We start from the raw sequence: 23986 nt of genomic DNA on the forward strand, positions 1-23986 counted from the left end.
TGATAAATAGATGAATTATTTTTATAAAATATAAAGTTTTGGTAAGTTTAAAATTTAAAAAGAAACCAATAGCTATATTTTGTCCCAAAAACTATTCCCTCCGTCCACTTTTAATTGTCATGGTTTTTTTTAGAATCAAACTATAAGAACTTTGACTAACATTTTATGATGTATGTTTTCATCATATTAATATGCAAAAAATTGCAATATATAGTAGTTTTTGAATATCTAAATTTTTTGTTTAAAATATCAAATTAATGTAATCTAATTTAACATTGTAAATTAGTTGAATTGACTTTCGAAAGCGCAATATGACAATTAAAAGTGGACGAGGGGGGAGAGTAGACAAAATTTATAGCGAAACATATTTAGCCACAAAAATTTCTAAAAATGCTTCCAAAATCTGTCGACGGTCCTAAGATGATAGTGATACACTAGTAAGTCGTACAAAGTAAAATGAGAAGTTGTAGACTTACATGCAATCTCCAATTAGATTTGTACAACAGTTTACTAGTCTTGTCTAAACAACAGCAACTTCTTTAGTATAACTGCAAAACTCAAAATTAAAATGAAGAAACGTTCCAAACATCTGCTGTGTAAGTAAAAACATTATTATTCAAAATCATATAAGGAGACGACAACACATTACCATAGCTACCGCTAATGTGGCAGGAGAGAGTAAGTCTCTCCGTCTCAACTTAAGTCCCTTATTTTCATTTTAGTATGTTCCAACAAGAGTATCTCTTTCTATATTTTATAAGTTTTCCAATTCAATATCCTAATTGACAAGTTTAAGATCACAAAATTGAAGTACGAATTTAGTCTTTTAAGGTTGTAACTGCTACATTGGACCAACAAGTTCTGAAGTTTAAACACACCTAACAATGACCTGAGTTAGGAGAAGGAGAAATGTTTTACCATATGAATTATTTTGCTTCCTACTCTAGCAATAGTAAGACCATTTACAGCAACTAAAAAGGGAAAGCATAATCTTCTATAATAGAAACAAATAAAGACTGAAAATGATAAAGAAAAAGGAAGCAATTCTTACAAAGTCAAAGTTGTTACTTGATATTTTCAACTGTAAATTCGAGCAATTCTTCATATTACAACACAAGTATTGATCAAATATCCCATAAAGAGACAATAAAACATTGTCTGGTTCAAAATCTGTAAGTTCAGCTGTTCCTTCACAACAAAGCTCCCAAGCAGAAACAGGGGTGGAAAGAAGACCTTGGTATTCAAGGGGACTAAAGAGGATAGGTGAAGACAGCCTAAATTTCAAAGGACAAGAGGTGTAGGAGTGATGTTTTCGCTCCCTAAAAAACACTACAACATAAATAGCCACAACAAGGTCCAAAAATTGGGGCGTGGTTGCAGATATCTAAGATGGAAGGTGGTGTTTTGTTTCTTGTTATTCAGAAACTAGCTACAAACCTCTACTGAGGGTAGTTGGACCTTTCAAGGATGGATTATCACTTATTCGAATTGAGGTAAAGAGGTGGGTGGCCTTATGAACAGCAGGTGGAGGTGGACAGAACTAGAGTGTGTGCTAGATCTGAATATTGAAAGAAGCAAGGTGTGACTAATTTGGATAAAATCCTCCTAAAAGGGACTATCACCAAAAATAAAGTGCTCGTCATGTGATCATTGAGCAACAGAAAAAATGTGATCACTCAATCTTCTCTCAATTTGATGTGCGAGCCTCACTTCCATGGCCTGCGCTGCTGCTGCTGCCACCGGAAGGATTTGAACTCTGTACAGATTGCTGAACACCAGAATGAGAAGCAGGACCACCCTTTGAAAACATTGAACCAACTGAACCGCTTGAAGTGTTCATGGAAGATACTTGGGTAGAGAACCCATCCCTGCCAGATCCAGATATGACTTCAGGACGCAAGTCTGAGGATGAGGACGATGGAGCCAAAGTACCAACAGCAGATCCCACAGGGTAAGGAGCAACAGCCATATCAGCAAGAGAAGAAGAAGATGAACTATAACTCAATCCCATTGGATGGTCAAACTTGCAAGACGGCCCAAACTTGCAGACTCCATTTTGTGCAAAGTGAGAGCAAACTGGTGCACCCTGAAAAAACCATTCAGAGGAACACAAACAAAATTAATCTTCCAAATCACCAAAGCAGTGTATGAACTCAAACTACAGAATTCACTTGTTTCAAATACTAACAGACTTTTCAGCAAGAAATGGCGGTGATCAAGGGAAGAGGTAAAGGAAAAGACAAATTAGTTCCTAGCACATTCAGTTAGTAAAGAAACTTTAACTGTTTGTATATAAAACAGCACTGAAACTTAATCACAAAACAGTATGCCACTTGTACTTCATGGAAGGGATGACCAATAGCTGATGGCTTAGTATATGAAGGCTGGGATGCATCTCATATCCAGAATACACATATTTACGGAATCACTTGTTGAGCACCAAGAATCTTGCCAAAAGGTCAATTTTATGGCTTCCCACAACTAACACAGAGACTGTTATATCAATGAATCATGCAAGACTTGTAGAAGCATAAATAACAAAGATATTATGGAATGTATGGCATTAGACTAATGGTGCAAAGGGGGTCGTTTCGTACCAGGTTCCTACTTTTCTTCATCTGAACTATAAGGTGTATGAAGTTTCATATTTGATTTTTAAAAGCAGAACGAAGTATAAGATCACAAAATATGAGGAGCTATAAATCCCCCAAAGGCCAGCTGGCAGATAGTTTGAAACTTGGTGGATAGTACCAGGCTTTTGGTCTGCAGCAGGGTTCAAACTCATAATATGCGCCTGCCCACACATCACATGTTGCACTCTTACCAGAATCTATGTTTTTTTTGTCAGTGATGAGCAACAATTCTGAAGATAGTTCGAAATCCAAGTAAACATGCCACATGGAAAAGCTATTTTGACTCTTAAATAAGATGCACTCAAGTTCAGTAATTTATTTTGTTAGACAAGTTAGGAAAAGTTCGGTAGTTCCCAGAAGAGTAGGTAAGATTTCACCATCTGCAAGCATCGGGAACAAAAGCATGATATTTTATACTACCAAGCCACTGAAACTTCATATTGATGTCACCCATTTACATATCCCGAGTTGATATGGAGAGAATAGCAGAGAAATGCCTAGGGAACATGTACAGTATCTAACAGATCGTTCACATTGTAATAAAATTAAAGTAAACACCACTTAATTGGATCAAAGCATTACAAATATTAGAATTATAAATCTATTAAAAGCTCTCCCCAAACGTCCTAGTTTTTTAGACATGCAAACAAGATGCATGAATTTCTTATAGAAAAAACGTTGAAACAACTAATTCAAAAATCAGTAAATCAATAATTTCTTCTTGGACATCCTCACTCAATATCAGATATAGTTGCAGCAGTTGCAGACCTCCTTAATTGAAACATAAGAGCCATGGGCAAATTATCAGAAAGGATGTTCGCCAAATTCTATGTAACCTAGGAGATAGCACTAAAAGGTCAGACTGCGGCAACAACCACACAGATCTGGGTAAAACAGGCACAACAAGATAGTATGACCAATTGCTGATTCACTAAGGTGTCATCAGTTTGAAAGTAGTATGATGGTTTTCATCTAAACATCAATTGTTTGTCGATAGACCCAAAAACTGGCCAGAAATAACTGTGAGCATGAGCTATTAAGACCAGCATTTTCATCATCAGAACTAATATGTACTTTCAACAAGTATGTAGCATCTTCAGCCCAAGTATCCTTCAACACTCTTCAATTTACTATCTGTAGTTTCTCCTAAGAGAATACATCAGCGAATCTGATATCCAAAAAAATTGTCTATTTTTTAAAGAAAAGCAAACATCCTACCTAATCCTTTTGCACGGTAAAAACCCTAGAACCTCCCTCACAAGCACTTTCCTTGTTGCTTGAAAAGTATTTTCCTCAAATATGAGAAGAAGAAAAGTAATTGTCTTTTTTCAATTATTACTGCACCACAGATGACAAACTAATGATACCATGTTTAACCTTGACAATCAACTCTTTTGAAACAAAAAGTAAATTCAACATATTCCATCACAAATTCAAATACTATTTCCTAACTTAAGTAATTGTCCTTCCAAAAAGTAGCCCTGCCCACTCTAATAGCAACAATGTCAACAAATGCAGATACCTCCTTGTAAAAGTTGTCTGATGCAATAATTCAAACACTCCTCACTTCATGCAATATACCATCACAATTAGTAGTGCACTGCTTAATCCTAAATATCCTAGGACACATAATGTCTTCTTTCCTATTTCATGCATTTATAGGAGTCTGTCTATCAAATAGTAATGTAATACCAGATTTAAAGGTTAGAGAAAGAAAGGTTAAATTTAACATGGACTCATGGAGAATGCTTTAGCAAAAAAAATTAGAAACACTGACCCATACGTAGAATTTCAATCTAAAGATTGCACACAAAGATTCTCACCGGACGAAGAGGGAGGCCCATAGCACTGAGGATAAAACTTGTTTTAGGTCCACTCCATTCAGGTGGATGATGGTATCTACAAGAAGATCCATATTTACAGTCCCCATACTTCATGTAGTACTGACATTCTTGAAGTCCAGGCCTTTCTGGAAATGCATGCTCCTTCTGACTGCTGCTAGAAGGACCGGCAGGAGAAGGAACAGATAAATATGGTCCTGTGTAGGCAGGTGCTGAAGGAGATAGTTGAGAAAGCCCATACATGGGGCCTGCTGCAGCAGCAAGTTGAGTACTTGGGGAGGGAACTGGATTAACAGGGGCCTATACCGCATAAATTAAAACTTAGCAAATAGTTGGTGCATCCAGAAAAAATTGAGATGAAAGAAGCATTTATGATGTACCTACCGGATAAGGAGTCCAACCTGGTAGAGGAACCATCCCTGGGGGAAGAAGCATAGAACCATAAGTCCCAGGGATATATGAACCAGGAAGTAGAGTAGGCCTTGCAACTGGCCAGTTGCCAGAAACTACCCCGTATTGTTGAGCTGATTGAGGAGACTGCACCGTTGGATAAATGTGTGGTGCAGGAACAGCTGCTGGCACAGTCAGAGGTCCAGCTGCTGGTGCAGGCACTTGTGCTCCAGCAGGTTGTGGATGATTAAATTTACAAGTGACGCCAAATTTACACTGCCCTGTTTTCACAAAATACGAACATTCCTTTTCCCCCTGTGACAGGAACTCTATGAGTCAACTCAAAAGGAAACAATCATGCTGAAACTTTTTCAAGGAGTAAAACCAAAAGAAAGAAAAGAAAACACAAGGAATGGAATGGAACAAAACAGAATAATCAGATGAAAGACTGATTGAAAACAAAAAGAAGGCAGACCGGACGCAGCGGGTAGCCATAAACGTTAACTGTCACCGGTGCTGGAGATACACCTCCCTGTCTTGGATGATGATATTTGCATGAAGCACCAAACTTACACATTCCTGTCCTCATATAGTACTGCAAATCAGAATTAGAAACAACTAGCATTATTGCAATGAAAATGTAGGTTTATATATGAAAATATCCAAATAGAAGTCGCCAGAAAACCAGGACACATAACCAGTCACTTTTGGCTGAGCAACTGTCTGCACATTCAACAGTTAATAGGAAAATCATAATTTTTTAAGCAAGCATTTGACAGTGGCTTATCATTTGAGAACATATTAAGTATTAAGTACAGAACAAATCTTATAAAGATAAAGGAAAGCAGATATAACATTCTTTGATAAAAAAAAGATACAATATTCAATTTTTTATTTTGATGATCAACTAAAAAGTAAGAAAGATGAGCTACTTTAACATTTGAGTCAAATCATAGAAAGCCGAATCCATCAAAATGCAGTCGACTCCACAAAATTGGGAGAAGATACTGAATGTTTGGTGTTCAACTGCAAAGCAATCTAATCAACATACAGGTGGGAGAAACATCTTCAGCATGAAACTGAAATGATAATAATGTACATTAATGAGACAACGTCTCTGATAGACCACACAGGAATTCCAAAGTGGATGGAAAACATGAGATTATTTTAAAAACAAACAAGCAGCAAAGCTCAGAACTTTAAACGTAATCAAGAGATGCAATCAATAGGAACCGCAAACGAGAAGTGTCTATGACATAGAATGATAGAATCAAAGGAGAAGGATTACCTAATAAAAGTTCCAAATAAAGAGAATTTTTATGTCAAGGATGGAAAACCTTCACTCCTCAGACTAAATCAACATATGAACCATGGGGAGCTGGTTTATAGTGGAAGCACATTTTCCAACAGAAGAATTATTAACACTCCAAAGATGAGAAGTGAACTAAACCCAGTTACTCAAACTAAATGTTTAGAACAGTCATTGAATTCCATAATACAAAAGAAATAAAAAATAGAAGCATGTTTTACTAGCACAAACAAGCAATGCAGAATGCATTCCCTATAAGTAGAACTTACAGCATTAGCAGAAGTACAAAAAAAAAGTGCTTACCAAGAAGAAAAACCATATCCTGCTACAGAGACAACACAAACAAAAAGTAACATAGATAATTCAACCATGCGTGTTTTTCCAACATCAGGAAATGTTGATTAAAAATGTATTATTATCATGAACAATATAGACACTTGCAGAACATGGACAAAAGATATTATCAAGAAAATGATCAATAGAAGGGATGAAACTGTGGGCCAAAATTGAAATTTACATGGACAATGGAGGATAGTACACAACTCCCGGCCCTTGCGTGAATTTTTTTTATCAGATATGGAAATTTTTTAATTTAGAGTTGAATTCACAAACATGGTAATGGAAAATTTCCAGATCAAGGAACAAAAGGACGAATTCATGTCCAACAGGAAAAGAAGTTCATGCACTTATCACTTATCAGACAGCAAGATGACGAATATTATCACAGATAAATCAGGCAAATTGAATCTTTCCAGTATGCATCTAACAGATATATATGGCAAGTCTAGGAGAATTATAAATACTACACCAGATTTTAGAGCCCATAAGCTTCCATTTAGCACATCAGAGATCCAAAAGAAGGAAAAGGACGAATTATGATCAGCAAAATGGGAGTTCAAACTGTACAGAATCAATAGCAAGCAGACGAAGTGATTGTACTAACCAGATGGGAGCTCACGAAGTACATAATCAACAGCAAGAAGACGAATTGATTGTACTTACAAGATGGGAGTTTACTTAGTACGAAATCAACAGCAAGCAGACGAATTGATTAAATTAACCAGATGGGAGCTCCCATATTACATAATCAACAGCAAGAAGACGAATTGATTGTACTAACAAGATGAGAGCTTACGTAGTACATTATCAACAGCAAGCAGACGAATTGATTAAACTAACCAGAGCCTAATCCAGAAACCACATATTCTTCCGAATTTGATCATTCAATAAAACACCCAACATTCTGAAACTGATAGCATAGCATGTAAGGAAAACCTACCTGACAAACAGGTTGACCCACTCTTTCTGGGTATTCTCCTCCAGTAGCTCTCATCGCTCCCAAAACCTGCCGTTCAGTTCACAAAACCCAACACAACCAAATGCATGTTAAAATTCCCAGTCTTGGCCACAGATTAAACTAAAAACCAACAACAACAAATCTGAACAAAAGAAAGATCTCTTAAACTTCAATCACCAGAGGTGAATGCAGGATTTTAAGTACACCCATCCACTAATTAGTACAAATATAACTCAAACCAATGCTTATCAAGATTTTAACATCAGAATTCAAAAATGTCCAACAAAAAGTAAAGGATCAAACTTTACACATCTAGAACAAAACCCACAAGAGAAAACCCATCAAATCATAAGATCAACCCCAATTGGGCACATAAAAATCAGTGATCAAGCAAAATAAACCCTAAAAATTCAATCTTTTTTCATACCCCCAAAATAAAAGTTCCAAAAAAAAATTCATTTACCGAAGTACGGTCCCGTGGATGATTAAACCGACACCTCACACCATAACCACAGAAGCCAGTACGCAAGTAATAGATACAATCAGGCTCGTTAGGCCTTTCAGGGTAGGGTTCTGGTCCAGTACCAAGTGATAACTGCCACATAGGTTCTGCATTAAGGAAAATCAACACAAAAAAAAGGATCGTTAAAAAAACCCACATTACCCAAATTGAGAGCAGCAATTTGGTGTGAAATTCAAACGAAATTCACATGAAATTCAAATGTAGCAAACAAGTTTCCACAACTCACCTTCAAGCCCCGTCTCTCCGCCTGGAACAGCCCATTCAGACACCGGATCCACCGGTGCACCCTCCATTGCTTGGGTCCCACTGTACCTCTCCATTTTCCTCCTCTCTCTCTGTACACAAACCTATATAGATGTATCTATATGTACGACTATACGTATATATAAAATAAAATATGTATGAACAGAAGTGAAGAAGAAGAGTGTCTGTTTGTGAAAGTAGTGTGTGTATGTGTGAAAGAAGCTATGGAAAATGGTTTTGATCAACTGTGAGGTTGGTAAGGGGTGGGGGGTAGGGGGGGTTTGGTGGTTTTTAGAGAGAGAAAAGTAAAGTAAAGGTATGTTCTTTTTCCTAAAGTAGTTTCTCTCTCTATATCTCACACTCGTCACTCTGTGTGTTTAGTTTGATTTTTGGTTTTCTCTCACCAAATAGCTTTTGTATCTATTCTATTTTCTGTCTTTCTGTGTGATTTTTTTCTAGGGGTAAGGGGTGGGGGTGGGGATGCCAGGGTATGGGGGATAGGTGAAGAGGACTGTAAAAGTCTTTATGACTTTTAGTTCAAACTTTAGGAATCAATGGCATATTTCTTTACAACCAACAAGAAGAAAAATTACCGCCTTCGGTAAGGTGTATAAGAACAATAATAAATACAATCTATTAATAATATTGATATTAATTATGTTTGCGGTTTGTATAAATTGTGCTGAGATTATTTCTTATTATACAGACTTGCAGTATTTGATTTAACCTATTTAAAAAATAAGGATAATTTCAAAGACATCCACAAATATGATGAAAATGATGTGGAAAATATTTGGAGGGATAATTGTATTTTTAATCATGGTAATGCATGCATGCATTAGAACTTTTTGTTATGCATTAGTTATACGTAGGTGGAAAAAATGTATCAAAACAAAATACTAGTAATACACAAAATTAATATATGCATTTTTTTAATGCATTCTACCAAACGACTCTTTTGATCAATAAGATCCCAATTTTATTGTCGTTTTTCTATTATTACATTGTTAGATTTTTTATACGTATAAAAAAAGATTCATGTTATATATTCTATATAAACAAGCAACTTATTATCAAGAAAATAAATCGTAACGGTTGTACATATTATAATATAATATTATATTTATTAGTAAATTAATATAACTATTTTTATTTATTCTATTCTATATTTTTTTAATATTTGAGGTTATTTTAATGTTTGTTTTGGGTTTGTTATTTTTAGTGTTTGTTTGTTTAAGTACGCGTCAAATATATACTTAACGTGTAAACCTCTCATTTTAGTTATAGTTATAACGCAGTTAATAAGTAGTTCAAGTTAAATGACTTTTTTGTCCTCCAAACGCGTATGAGGATATAATAAGATCTGTCAAATTCATATATAATTGTTTCGCACTTAGTAAGCAATTTAAGTTAAATGTCTTTTTTGTTCTTTCTATTCAAACATTTGTGAGGATATAATAGTTCAATTCAAATCTTCTCACGTAGTGAAATCATGACGTCTTTTTTTCTTTCTTTCCTCATTTTCCCCCCTCCTACTTAAACTATCAACAATCTTTTTCAAAAATTGTATTCAGTTGTTAGTTTAATTAATTGATTAGTTTTTATGATTTTAATATCTCAAATGGAAAGATTTATACACATTTTTTTATCATTAGATATGATTGTTTCGTACTTAATAAGTCGTTCAAGTTAAATATTTTTTTTTGTACTTCCTCTTCAAATATCTATGAAAATATAATAAAACGTGACAAACCTTCTCACATAACAAAATTATGACGTGTTCTTGTAATGTCTCATTTCTTGTGAATTTACTTGAAATTGTGAAATGATCATTTTTCCCTTCCCCTGGCGTTTTTATGTTTAGTTTGTGTTTCGGAAATGATTGGTGTGGTCCTCGAGGCGATCGGGTGTGTTTTTGGTGACTTATTCCCTCTTGAATTGAGAATTTTTGTTAGGATTGACTTCCGTCAACATTTTGAGTAGGATGAATATTCTGTCAGTTTCATCGCTTCCGGAACGTCGAATTTGAGTTAGTAGAGTGGTTGGTAATGTTTCCAAAGTCTTGGATAGAGTTTTGGGCGTTATGGTTAGAAGTTGAGCTTTGAGCTGTAAGAGTGGTCTGGGAGACTAATTCAGTAATTTGACCTCTTTTTAGAAATCTGATGATTCCATTGAGTCCGAAATATCGACTTAAGTGGGGTATCATGTCCAGTTTATTTTTATCGGACTTCGAAAAAATTCTCAAGGGTCCATTCAGAGGCTTTTTATTGAGTTTGAGTTGTTGGTTTTCAGTTTCTGGTGCAGGTCATTTTTACCTTCACGATTGTGACCCTCAGTCTCGCGATCGCGATTCGTCTTCGTGACCTTGGCGGTCGCAACCAATATATGGGCTTGTGTTCGCTATGAACCCTTTTTCTCTAGTCTTTGCAATCGCGGACAGGGGTCTCGCGATAGCGATGTATAATAAAATGTGCCAAATTCAAATACGATTGTTTCACACTTAATAAGTAGTTCAAGTTAAATGTCTCTTTCGTCGTTCCTCTTTAAACGCGCACAAGGATACATAACAAAGTGAAGAAGAAAAGTGTTTGCTTGTGAAATTGTGTGTGTATGTGTCAAAAAAGCTATGAAAAATCATTTTGATCGATTGTAATATAGTGTGTCATACGATAGTAATTTATATTATCTGTTTATCTGGTGTCTTTTTTACAGGATTGGTGGGGGGTCAAGTGGTTTTTAGAGAGACAAAAGTATTAAAATAGTATAAGAAAGTTAGAAAGATCAATTAGTTAGTTAGAGTCTGTTAATTAGTTATGGTCTATTGACAGTTGTACATCACTAGTCACTACTAGGTGACTCTATAAATTGTGATCACATGCCATTGTAGTGAACAATTTTTATCAATGCAATAAAACAGCTTCTCTTCTTCTTCTTCTTATTTTCTCTGTAGCTCATAGATATGCATCAATGGTGATTGTGTGTGTTGAGTACTGAGCACAAGTTAACATGGAATCAGAGCGGCGATATCACCTCCAGCTGAGCATAGAGTTTTGAGTTCATCGCAATCTCCAATTAAGAGCACAAATGCCAGATGATCAAGTTACTACATCCATGGCAGCTCCGGGAATAACAACAATAGATCATCACCATCATTTTTACCTTCAAGCTTCTGACTCTCCAGGTCTGGTAATAATTTCGATTAAACTCACAGGTCCAGAAAATTATTCTCTGTGGAGTAGATCGATGAAACTGGCTCTGCGAGGCAAAGGTAAGCTAGGGTTTGTGGATGGTACTTGCCCTAAGAGCAAGTCTGTAGGAGAATTAGAGGAATTGTGGGAAAAATGTATTGCCATTGTGTTATCATGGATTGGTAGCATTGTATCTGTTGAATTAGTTCCTAGCATAGTTTATGCTTCGACTGCTAGGAAGGTTTGGGAAGAATTCAAGGAACGATTTGATCGATCTAATTTGACTAGGATCTACTATCTGTGGTCTGAAATTGCAAATTTGAAACAAGGTACTGACTCTGTGACTTGTTATTACTAAAAAATAAAGGATCTATGGAATGAACTTGATGTCATGGTTTTACTACCTTCATTTTCCTGTGAAGAATCCAGTCTCTATGTGACACATTTAAAGTCACAACGGCTGTTGCAGTTCCTTATGGGACTCAATGAAAGTTATTGCAGCTTGAGAAGTAGCATTCTCTCTAGAAACGACACTATGACAGTGAATGAAGGCTATGCTATCATAACTCAAGAGGAGAGCCAAAGATCATTGGGGGTGGTTGATCATCAAAAGGATCCTCTGACATTGCTGGCTGGAAGAGCTCAAGGTTGTCGACCTAGAAAACCAGGAAGTTATGGAGGATCTACAAGAGGCACATCAGGATCTGCAGGTGGAGGGATTCCTTGCATTCATTGTGGTTACAAAGGCCATCTGAAGGATAATTGCTATAGAGTAATAGGTTATCCTGAGGACTTCAAAAGTAGGAGGAAATCATCACAACAGGCACAACCTACACATCTTAAACCTGCAGCCAATGCTAGCTCGAATGACAACCATAAAAATCAAGGATCAAGCTATTTTCTCACAGAGCAACAATATCAGGAATTGCTTGGAAAACAACAGGCTCACTCTCACTCCAATAATGAATGTGTATCAAACATGACATGTATACATTCCTCATTGTCAAATGTTATTACTTCTGAGTGAATTGTTGACTCTGGATCATCTCACCACATTACACCTTATAGAGAGTTATTATTGATATTAAGAAACTTGAGAATCACCTTAGTGATAAAGTTCAAGTGCCAACTGGTGGAAGAGCACAAATCAAAGGTGCAGGGACTGCTTCTATCTTTGGAGCTTATAGCATGAAGAATGTTCTTCATGTCCCTGATTTCAAGTTCAATTTTCTCTCAGTTTCCCAGATAACCAAAGCCCTATCTTGTGTTGTATTATTCTTTCCTGAATTTTGTGTCTTTCAAGGACATTACAATGGCAAGGTCTTGGGGATTGGTAGAGAAAGGGATGGACTATATCTGTTATAGAAGAAGACTATTCCAATAACAAATGTTGCAGGATTAAAGCACAATACAAAGGGAATACTTTGGCATCTCATATTAGGCCATCCTTTCACAATTGTTATGAATCATATAGCCTCTCTAAATAAATGTGCAGACTCTATAATACAGGTGAAATGCCATATATGTCCTTTAGCTAAACATCATAGATTGAGCTTTCCCAATAGTTGTAGCAATACAGTGGCTTGTTTTGAATTGTTGCATGTAGACTTGTGGGGACCCTACAAAATGCTCACCTATGATAAGAAATATTATTTTGTTACTATAGTTGATGATTACAGCAAGTATACTTGGCTTTGTTTGATCCAATCTAAACGTGAAGTTACTATAGTTCTGAAAAAAATTTTGTGCTTGATTAAGACTCAATTTGGTGCATATGTAAAAACCGTGAGGTCTGATAACGGAACTGAGTTCTTTAATTCAAATTGTGAGAAGTTGTTAGCTTCTTATGGCATACTCCATCAGAGTAGTTGTCATTATTCTCCTCAGCAAAATGGCACAGTTGAAAGAAAACATAGGCACATCCTAGAAGTGGCTAGAGCCTTAAGGTTCCAAAGTGGAGTGCCTCTTAGCTTTTGGGGTGATTGTGTCAAGACTTCAATTTACTTAATCAATAGATTGCCTTCTCCAATATTGAATGGTCAGACACCTTATGCATTACTATATGGCAAACAAGCTAATCTTGATCACTTAAGGGTGTTTGGTTGTTTATGCTATGCTAGCAAACTACCTAGAGGGGACAAATTTACTGCAAGGGCAAGGGCAGCTGTCATGATTGATTATTCTAAAACTCAAAAGGGCTACAAGTTGTATGATCTAGCTGACAAAACATTCTTTGTGAATAGAGATGTCAGTTTTAGGGAGTCTACATTTCCTTTCCAAAAGCTAGCTCAGTCTGCCTTGGACATATCCAGCACCGATGGTCCAACCCCTATTGATAGTCCTTTGGATGATCATGCACCTATTGGTGCTCCTGCACAATTGGTACCTGAAGTAGTTGAGACAGTTCCACTTGATGCTATGTAGAATGACTCCTTGGTTCAGGAAGTAGTTTTAGACCCTACTCTTGCTGATACAGATGTAGTACAGGCAGATGAAGTACAGACAGATGAAGTACAAGCCACTATCTCTGATCCTCCAGCAGGGCCTTCTCACAATAGACCTATTCGGACATCTAAGCCCCATATATGGCTTAAAGACTATGTCTCCATTGTCAAGCCTAAGGGCCACTGTTCATACCCTATTTCTCAATCTGTTTCATATGACCATCTTTCTACAGCTTATCAGGTGTATTTGACAAATTTTTCCCCTGCAACTGAGCCTACCTCCTTCCAGATGGCCTCTCAAGATCCACATTGGATTCATGTCATGCAACAAGAGATAGATGCATTAGAGGCTAATCACACATGGGAGCTCACTCATTTACCTGTTGGCCAGAAAACAATAGGTGTTAAATGGGTGTATAAGATTAAACACAAAGCCAATGGTGAGGTTGACAAGTATAAGGCTAGATTGGTGGCTAAAGGTTATACTCAAAAAGAAGGTTTGGATTATCATGAGACCTTCTCCCCATTTGCCAAGATGGTCTCAGTCAGAACCATAATCAGTGTTGCTGCTTCCAAGGGTTGGGATATTTTTCACATGGATGTGAGTAATGCCTTTCTTCAAGGTGACTTAAATGAGGTTGTGTATATGGAACTTCCTCGGGGTTTCCATAAACAGGGGGAGACTAGAGTATGCAAGCTCTTGAAGTCATTATATGGCCTTAAACAAGCCTCAAGGCAATGAAATATCAAACTTACAACTGCTCTCCTAATTGACAATTACAAACAGAGTTCTAATAACTACTAATTATTTACCAAACAACAAGGATCAAGCATAGTGATCATTCTCATATATGTAGATGACCTTTGGGAACAATTAAGATCTCTTTCAGGCATCTAAGGAGTATCTTCAAAGTAAGTTCAAGGTAAAGGACTTAGGTCAGCTCACTTATTTTCTGGGAATAGAGGTCTTAAGGTCTAAACATGGAGCTTTGCTCAACCAAAGGAAATATGCTTTGGAGGTCATTTCTGATGTTGGTTTACGTGGGGCAAAGTCAGCCTCCACACCATTTGAAGCAAATGTCAAATTGACCAGTGTCTCTTATGATGATCATGCAGGAAAGCCAGTTAATGATCCATTACTGGAAGATGTTCTTGCTTACCAAAAATTAGTTGGGAAGTTAATTTACTTAACAATAACTAGGCCTGATATATATTTCACTGTGCAATTGTTAAGTCAATTCATGCAGCAACCCAAGAAGTCTCACTTGGAGGTAGCTCTTAGAGTAGTTAGATATCTCAAACATTCTCCAGGATTGGGAGTTTTTATGAAAAAAGGTTCTACTTTAGAGTTGAAAGCTTATTGTGATTCAGACTGGGCAGCATGTCTTAATACTAGAAGATCAATAACATGGTTTGTGATTCAACTTGAAGGCTTCCTAGTTTCTTGGAAGTCAAAGAAGCAACATACAGTTAGTCGTAGTTCAGCTGAGTCAGAGTATAGGAGTATGGTTGCAGCAGTTTCTGAGGTCATCTGGCTAGTTGGTCTATTGCAGGATATTGGTGTCCAAGTTCCAACTCTTATAGACCTATTTTGCGACAACAAAGCTATAATACAAATAGCTTCCAACCCTATGTTCCATGAGCGTACGAAGCATATCGAAATTGACTGTCACTATGTAAGGGAAAAACTTCAGGCAAGGCTGATCAAACCTACACATTTATCTACCATTTTGCAGCTGGCTGATTTGCTTACTAAAGGGCTGGGAGTGGCACAACATCACTTTCTTTTATCCAAGCTTGGAGTTCTAGATGTCTTTCATCCTACAGCTTGAGGGGGTGTATTAAAATAGTATAAGAAAGTTAGAAAGATCAATTAGTTAGTTACAGTCTGTTAATTAGTTATGGTCTATTGACAGTTGTACACCACTAGTCACTACTAGGTGACTCTATAAATTGTGATCACATGTCATTGTAGTGAACAATTTTTATCAATGCAATAAAACAGTTTCTCTTCTTCTTCTTCTTCTTATTTTCTCTGTAGCTCATAGATATGCATCAATGGTGATTGTGTGTGTTGAGTACTGAGCACAAGTTAACAAAAAGTAAAGGATTTTTTTTTCTGAAGTAGTTTCTCTCTCTATCTCCTACTCCCCACTCTTTGTGTTCAATCTAATTTTTTATTATCTTTCACCAAATAGTCTTTTTTATGTGTATTTTATTTCCGTCTTTCTGTGTGATTTTTTTAAGGATGGATGGTAGAGTAAGGAGGGAATAGATTAAGGGGCTATAAGAGTCTTTATGATCTTAGTTTAAACTTTTGGAATCATTGACATATTCTTTTACAATAAAAAAATGTAATTTACAATAAGATAGAAAAATTCTAACAAACTGTAACACAATAAGTAGGTAGGGTGTATTAGAATAATGATAAATATAGAGAATTAATAATGTTGATATTGGGTATGCATGCATTAGTTATGTTGTGATTATTCATTATGTTGTATTTGATTTAGTGTATTAAAAACAACACGCGTTGCATAATTTTTTTTTAAAAATGTTTTTTATGAAAATAATCTCCACAAATATGATGAAGAAGGTTTTGAGGGGAAATTGTGTTTTTAATCATGGTAATGCATATATTAAAACCGTTTATCAGTTATATATAATGTATATCAAATAAAGTATGCATTAATTATACGTAGGTTGAAAAAATATACCAAACAAGGTTCTGATAGAGTATGTTGTAGACTGGATAGAACCCTTGGAAATGATTTAGGGATGATGAAATGAGGTCATATTTATGTTGTAGATGACTGCCCGTTGTTTTATGATCCCTCTCATTTGCTCATTGCTATTAAAATATCTATTTGGAAGCCTAAAATTCCTTTTAGGTTCTTTATATATGGGCTGAACATACAAAGTTTGTTGACATTGTTATTGAGAGTTGGTTTGAGAATACCAAGTGTTGACAATATGAAGAACATATGGATGAAACTTAAAAAGCTTAGGGACTTAAAAACCGTAACAGTAAAAAGTTTATGGAAATAAGGCAAAAGATGAAAAGACTAGATCTAATTTACAAGTTCTCCAGGAAATTAATGCAGTTCCATACTCAGACCAAGGGATGAATCATTAAAGGGAGATGGTAGTGCAACTAGCAAAGTTGATCCTAATTGAGGAAAGTGTCATCTGACAGAAATCTAGAATTCATTGTATGAAGTTGATAGATCATAATCCTAACATGCAGAGTTTGTTGACCTTGTTATTGAGAGTTGAGCTGAGAATATCAAGTGTTGACAACATGAAGAACATATGGATGAAACTTAAAATCCTTAGGATGGGACTTAAAAACCTTAACAGAAAAGAGTTTTTTGGGAATAAGGCAAAAAATTGAAAAAACTAGATCTGATTTACAGGTTCTCCATGAAATTAATACAATTCAATAATCAGACCAAGGGATGGATCAATAAAGGGAGATGATAGTGCAACTAGCAAAGTGGAGCCTAATTGAGAAAACTGTCATCCGTCAGAAATCTAGAATTCACTAGATGAAGCTGAGAGATCATAATACTAAATATTTCTCATCAGTGGTTAAGGAGAGAGGGCACAAAAAGAAAATCTATTAATTACAATCTATGTTGGCAAAAGATAACTCATCCTACAGAGATCAAAACAAAAAATATCAACTTTTACAAGGGATTAATGAGATCCTTTACTCACAAACTACTAGCTATTTATCGAACTATCATGAGAAATGGGACGTAGTTAACACATGACCAACAACTTGCTTTATGTGATGAGGTTACAAAATGGGAAATCAAATCAAGCCTTTGGTCCATTGGAAATGATAAAGCACCAGGTGTGGATGAATATAATGCCTTTTTTCAAGAAGAATGAAATATCATCAAGGATGACATAGTACAAGTTGTTCAAGACTTCTTCTCCATTGGAAATTATACAGAGTCATAAACTATATTGTTGTGACATTGGTGCCTAAGCTCTAATGCCCTTCTAGCCTTTGTCTGGCGTTCTGCTAGAGGCGACGCGCTACAAGCAAAAATTCGAAGGATGAAGTTGGGTGTACTGCCAGGCGCGGCGCGCCAACACTAGAACTTCAGAGAGTTGTGCTTGGCGCGACACCCCAGTAGAATTCTGATTTTTCCAGCTTGGGCTATATTAAAAAAGATTCCTAGTTAAAGTAGACTTTGACTCAAATTTTCCCAACTCTTATAAATAGACCCCTAGGGCTACATTGTTGGGGGTTCGACATTATTTTGGTGGGCAAGAGAAAGATTCATATTTTGTAATAGGTTTTGATCTTCTAACTCTTTTATTTTCCGGAAATCGCAAGAACAATTGTATTTTGTGATTTTTTAATAGCATGAGTGGCTAAACTCCCTAGTTCTGGGGCTGTAGCTATGAATCGAATGTTGAATATTTAAGGTTTATGAATTAATTCTTAGTTGTCATTATAAGTTACTTCTATATTCTTGTTTTAGTATTTTATGCTTGCGCACCATAAGATAAATCTATTGTCTAATCTTAAAATCGAGAGAAGAGGCATTAGATAGACCAGAGAATACAGAGAGCTTGATCGACCCATTAAGTTGAGCTGATTTGTGTTCAGGAGTGACACCCGGACGAACAACTCGCTTGGTTACGAAACAGGATGAAATATAAATGCTCACCAGATAGTTTGTTTATCCCCGTTCAACGATGTAGTTAGACAACTAATTGGAGTAGGCGTCTAGAGGTGTGTAATCCGACTCATACAATTAACCCTGTAAACCAGTCACTTGACAACTAAAATTAGTTCTAAGCCGATAATATGATATATGAGATTCATTGCATGCTGCAGCCCTGAAATTGTCTTTTACTTGCTTGAAACATCATCTTAAAGTCGTTCATAATTAGTTACTTTTAGTTATTGCATAATTCGTAGTAGTAGTAAACAACCATCACCAACTCTTGAAAAAGTTACTTTTATTTTATTTGTGGAATTGATTGTTAGATATAAATCGATCATAAGTCCCTTGGGAACGATAACTCGTTTCTCTAAAGAATATATATTACTTGTGCAATCACGTACACTTGTGTGTATACTGGGGAGCAACAGGACGCTCTTACTCTTTTGTATGATCTTGTTCAATTCTAGAAACAATGACATTAAAACTTGTATTTTCTTTCGAATAAGTTGTAATACGTTAGAGGCTTGTATACGTGACAACCATTTTTGGGGGTTTATTTAAGTTTGACTAAGTTATTCGTGTTGTTGAGATTATGATAGTCTTTCATTCTATTTTACTTCCGCATTTATCCTTTATGTTGGGTTTTAGGTTGACTTGGCTTGGTGGGATAAGACAAGTGTCATCACATTCATTTTTAAATCGTAACAATTATATCCTTCACTTTTAAGGGGGAAAAGTTGAATTAAATTTATTTATATAAATACTTGCTTGGGAGTAAAGCTACCGATTTTGATTTTCACATATATGACATTATAGTCAAATCTACTATAGATTATCCTTATACCGTTGTGTAAGAAATATAATAATAGCCATTTAATTAGGACCTTCAATCTACTTCTTCTATCAAAATAAACATTGTTTGAGAAGAACTAAATTAAATCAGATCTTGTTATAAAACGAGAACAAATAAGTAATAATATAATATGAATTGTTACGCTTTTATTTATAGTGTTTATAGAGGCATATAAAATATTGTGATGGTATTAACCATTGAGATTTGAGATAATGGAGGAGGTTATGAAGGTGTGAGAGGTTACAAAAATAATAGTGATGAATAGTGGATGCTATCTTCATAACGGAGGGAAGTAAAGGAGATAAGTAATAGGATTTAATTATATTTTTATAGTGGACATTTAAAGTAAATATATTTTACAATACTTTTCCTGATGTGCACTAACATATAATGTGCCTCGTTAAAATCTTATAAGATACGCAACATAAAAAAATAATCCTAATAAGATTGACATTTTGACAATATATGATTGGTCGACCCCCAAATCCTAATAAGTCTATCAAAGGGTTTAAGGCTTCTGTATCTATAAGGCTTAATTATATTTTTCAATAGACATTTCAAAGTTCAAACCATTTCTTTTAATAATATCTTTGATTGAAGTGTTATATTGAATATTTAGTTAAATAATAAGAATATTTTAGTAATTCAATTTTAGCTTAAGGTCTTTCTACTATTAATATAATGTAGAATATCGATAGATGTCACACCCCTTTTTTCCTCAATATTTAATTTAAGTATGTTTTGAAAGAAAAAGAGTTTCTCCAATTAAAGTGACATTTTTGAAAAGGGATTATTTTATTATTCAGAGTCGCCACTTGGAATTGAGTTTTGGTGTTCCAAGTCACCTTATTATTTAAATCCCTAATCAAAAGGAAATTTGACTCTTTATTTTTATTGGTCTGCGAGAACAAAGATCGGGTAAGGAATTCTGTTGACCAAGGGGAAGGTATTAGGCACCCCTCGAGTCCCGTGGTTCTAGCACGGTCGCTTCATTGACTATATATGACTTAAATTAATTTTCAGATATTGTATTATTAACTTAATAATAAAAGTTATTTACCTCATTATTTGGTTTATTTTAAACCTATTTATATTATATTAATATATTTTCGTTAATTAAAAAGAATGTATATCACATAAATTTATTCAAACATAATAAAGTAAAATTAATAGATGGATATTTACAAATCTTGATTTGTCTGGTAATTTCTTTTCTTCTCCTTTTCTTTTTCATGTATTTGTATTTATTTATTTTTTTATTGTGGATAGAAAATATATGGGTATCTAATTGCTAGGAATTAGAATTTGTGTGGGATTGAAATTTTTTGAGTTTGAGTATTTTAGGATTGTATTTTCTTAGTTAGATTAGAAATAGAAATAAAATTTTTATGTGATTTGGAATTAGTTTTAGCAAGAAATTCTAAATAGATTAGGACTATTTTTTAGAAAGATTTTTTCCTTCTTAATTTTTTAATTTTTTTTTCTTTACTTTTTATCCCTTTTTTGACGTTTTGGTTTTATTAATTATTATTTTATTTTTTTTATTTTTGTTTTGTCTCTTTGTATTATTATTATTTTTTTTTTTTCTTTCTTTTCTTCATTATCCAAAAATGTGAAAATAAGTAAAAGAGGAGAGGTTTGACTGCGCCCTAACTTTGGACAAACTATCTATCCTGAGTTAATAATCAGGTGTAGTTCATATATAGGAAGGGACGGGAGAATAATTTTAGGTAGTCGAGTGAGGTTTTGTCGAGGTTCCGGTTCGTAGCTCCAGCTGTTACATTAAAAGGAAAAATACAATAGGAGAGAAGGGAAAGATACAAGATCATATCTACTCCACTGGTACTGAGTCTTCATTTTGAATCTTCGGTTATCGCTTCACCCTCTTTGGGTAGGTACATCGATTCCGAACTTTCATCTTGATATTTGAATTTATGATCTGAAACTTATGATTTGACTTAAGTCGTTGACGCTCTTCCGCATGATATTCTTGAATGCTTGTTTTCTCAAGAAGATGATTCATGATATGTTGAGCCGTTACATCGGTTGAAAGCGACTCTAAATGTCGTTGACATCTGACATTCTTCGTTTCTCTAATCAGAACGAGGATTTTATTCTTGAACTTCAAATTGGTATACTAGGTAGAAACCTGCACGCCATAAAACAAAACAAACAAACGAAACAAAATTTTTGCCCCAGTATGCACTAGGTAAATTTTGTGAGTTATTGATGAAAGCTATAAAAGTTTATACTAGGCATAATAATAATATACTTTTATAAAATAAAATAAAGGGAGATTTGTGCCCAATATAACCAGAGGTTATTACGCCCTGTGAAGTCATAAAAAGTAAGATAGGGATTATTGTGCCATACACGCAACCAGGGATTATTGAGCCCTGTGAAGACATGAAAAACAAAATAAATAAATAAAATAGGGGTTATTGTGCCCTATATGCAACCAGGGATTATTGTATCCTGTGAAGACATGAAAAATAAAACAGGGGTTATTGTGCCCTATATGCAACTAGGGGTTATTGTGCCCTGTGAAGACATGAAATAAAATAAAATAGGGGTTATTGTGCCCTATATGCAACCAGGGGTCATTGTGCCCTGTGAAGACATGAAAAATAAAATAGGGGTTATTGTGCCCTATATGATATCAGGGGTTATTGTGCCCTGTGAAGACATGAAAAAATAAAATAGGGATTATTGTGCCCTATATGCAACCAGGGGTTATTGTGCCCTGTGAAGACATGAAAAATAAAATAGGGGCTATTGTGCCCTATATGTAACCAGGGGTTATTGTGCCCTGTGAAGACATGAAAAATAAAATAGGGGTTATTGTTCCCTATATGAAACCAGGGGTTATTGTGCCCTGTGAAGACATGAAAAATAAAAATAGGGGTTATTGTACCCTATATGCAACCAGGGGTTATTGGTGCCCTGTGGAGACATGAAAAAAAATAAAATAGGGGTTATTGTGCCCTATATGCAACCAGGGATTATTGTACCCTGTGAAGACATAAAAAAAATAAAATAGGGATTATTGTGCCCTATATGCAACCAGGGATTATTGTACCCTGTGAATACATAAAAAATAAAATAGGGATTATTGTGCCCTATATGCAACCAGGGGTTATTGTGCCCTGTGAAGACATGAAAAATAAAAATAGGGATTATTGTGCCCTATATGCAACCAGGGATTATTGTATCCTGTGAAGACATGAAAAATAAAATAGGGGTTATTGTGCCCTCTATGCAACCAGGGATTATCGTGCCCTGTGAAGACATGAAAAATAAAATAGGGGTTATATATATATATATATATATATGTTTTTTTTTTTACTTGATAATTATTTTATTTTATTTTTATTTTTGTACATTTTCCAAACATAAAAGAAACAAACAAAAATAAAAATAAAATAAAATGCCCCAGATTTTATTAAGAAAAATAATCTTTTTTTTTTATTGCTATCATTATTATTGTGGTGCATATTATAGGAGAGACAGGGATTCAAGAACTTACCTGGTGGCGTTTGACTCTCGCGAAATACTTGCACGATTTTTCTTTGTACCTATTTTAAAACAAAGAATATTTTGTTAGTTTTTCTAAACGGTGGTTGGTTTGTGACTTCGAATATCTTGTGGAGTTTGACTTTGAATCTGTGTTGGTTGAAAGAATCATCATATTGACGATCGAGCGAATAGCTTGAAGATGCTTTAGAGACGGTCTTTATCTTCTCTTGAAACACTTCTTATGAACATTTTGACCCATTTCCATTTTGTGCACGTTGTGGGGTTCATCCTTTCCAAAGCAACTTTCTTGCTTTATCGATATTCACATGGTATCGAATTTTTTGATATATATATTTTTTCTCGATTGGTTCACAGCCCTAGTCAATGTTGTGCATGCCCCAACATTCAACTGGAAATACCGTAGTCAATTTCGCTACTTTAATATGATTTTCTCACTTGACGCGAGTTTATGCTGAATGAGACTCAAAGAATACCGAAGACAAGTACAAATGACACAAATAAAAGGGTTATGAAAGAAAAGTTATGTCTTTAGAAGAAGAAAATAAGTAAATGTTTAAAAGGAATGAAAAAGAATCTTATCTGAAAGTACGTGACCACCTTAATGAATCATGACATACATTTGGACTGAACATTTGATCCTTCTAAGTTGTCTGAATCTCATGAAACAATGTTGTACCTTTAAGTCTATAGCCTGACTTCTATCTTGATTGTGTGCTCATGCCAAGACGGAATGTCATCATTTGATCAATGGTGCCCTTCATGGTTTTCCACCAATAAGACATTCTTATCTCTTTCTCTCAACTTACTATCGTCTTATGGTGCCCGTGAGGTTTTCACTCATAAGACTCTCTCAATTTTTTTATTTTTTTATTTTTTATTTGTAACACACCGTAGGTCACAATGTCATGTCTCAGCCCTTGGAGAATTGAAGAACATGATTATTGTTTTATTCAGTGATTAGACCGAACCCCAATGAAGGGCTGCCTACGTATCCTCTTAGGAATCAGGTCGAACGTAGTTCAATAAAACTTTTTTTTTTT

At 35.1% G+C, this 23986-nt stretch overlaps 1 protein-coding gene across 1 annotated transcript; it reads right to left on the reverse strand.

Moving 5' to 3' along the window:
- Positions 1-1095: 1095 nt before the first annotated feature.
- Positions 1096-8607, reverse strand: LOC125812156 (zinc finger CCCH domain-containing protein 34-like). The gene is made up of 7 exons (XM_049491645.1): positions 8220-8607; positions 7934-8079; positions 7453-7518; positions 5340-5459; positions 4859-5179; positions 4457-4774; positions 1096-2086 (listed from the first exon to the last, which is right to left on the reverse strand). The coding sequence occupies exons 1-7, from the start codon at positions 8311-8313 to the stop codon at positions 1688-1690; spliced, it is 1464 nt and encodes a 487-aa protein (XP_049347602.1). The 5' UTR covers positions 8314-8607; the 3' UTR covers positions 1096-1687.
- Between the last annotated feature and the right edge of the window lie 15379 nt (positions 8608-23986).

Source organism: Solanum verrucosum, unplaced genomic scaffold (genome assembly GCF_900185275.1).
Source record: "Solanum verrucosum unplaced genomic scaffold, falcon-dt-bn FXZP01000115.1, whole genome shotgun sequence".
In the NCBI taxonomy this organism is placed as follows: domain Eukaryota; kingdom Viridiplantae; phylum Streptophyta; class Magnoliopsida; order Solanales; family Solanaceae; genus Solanum; species Solanum verrucosum.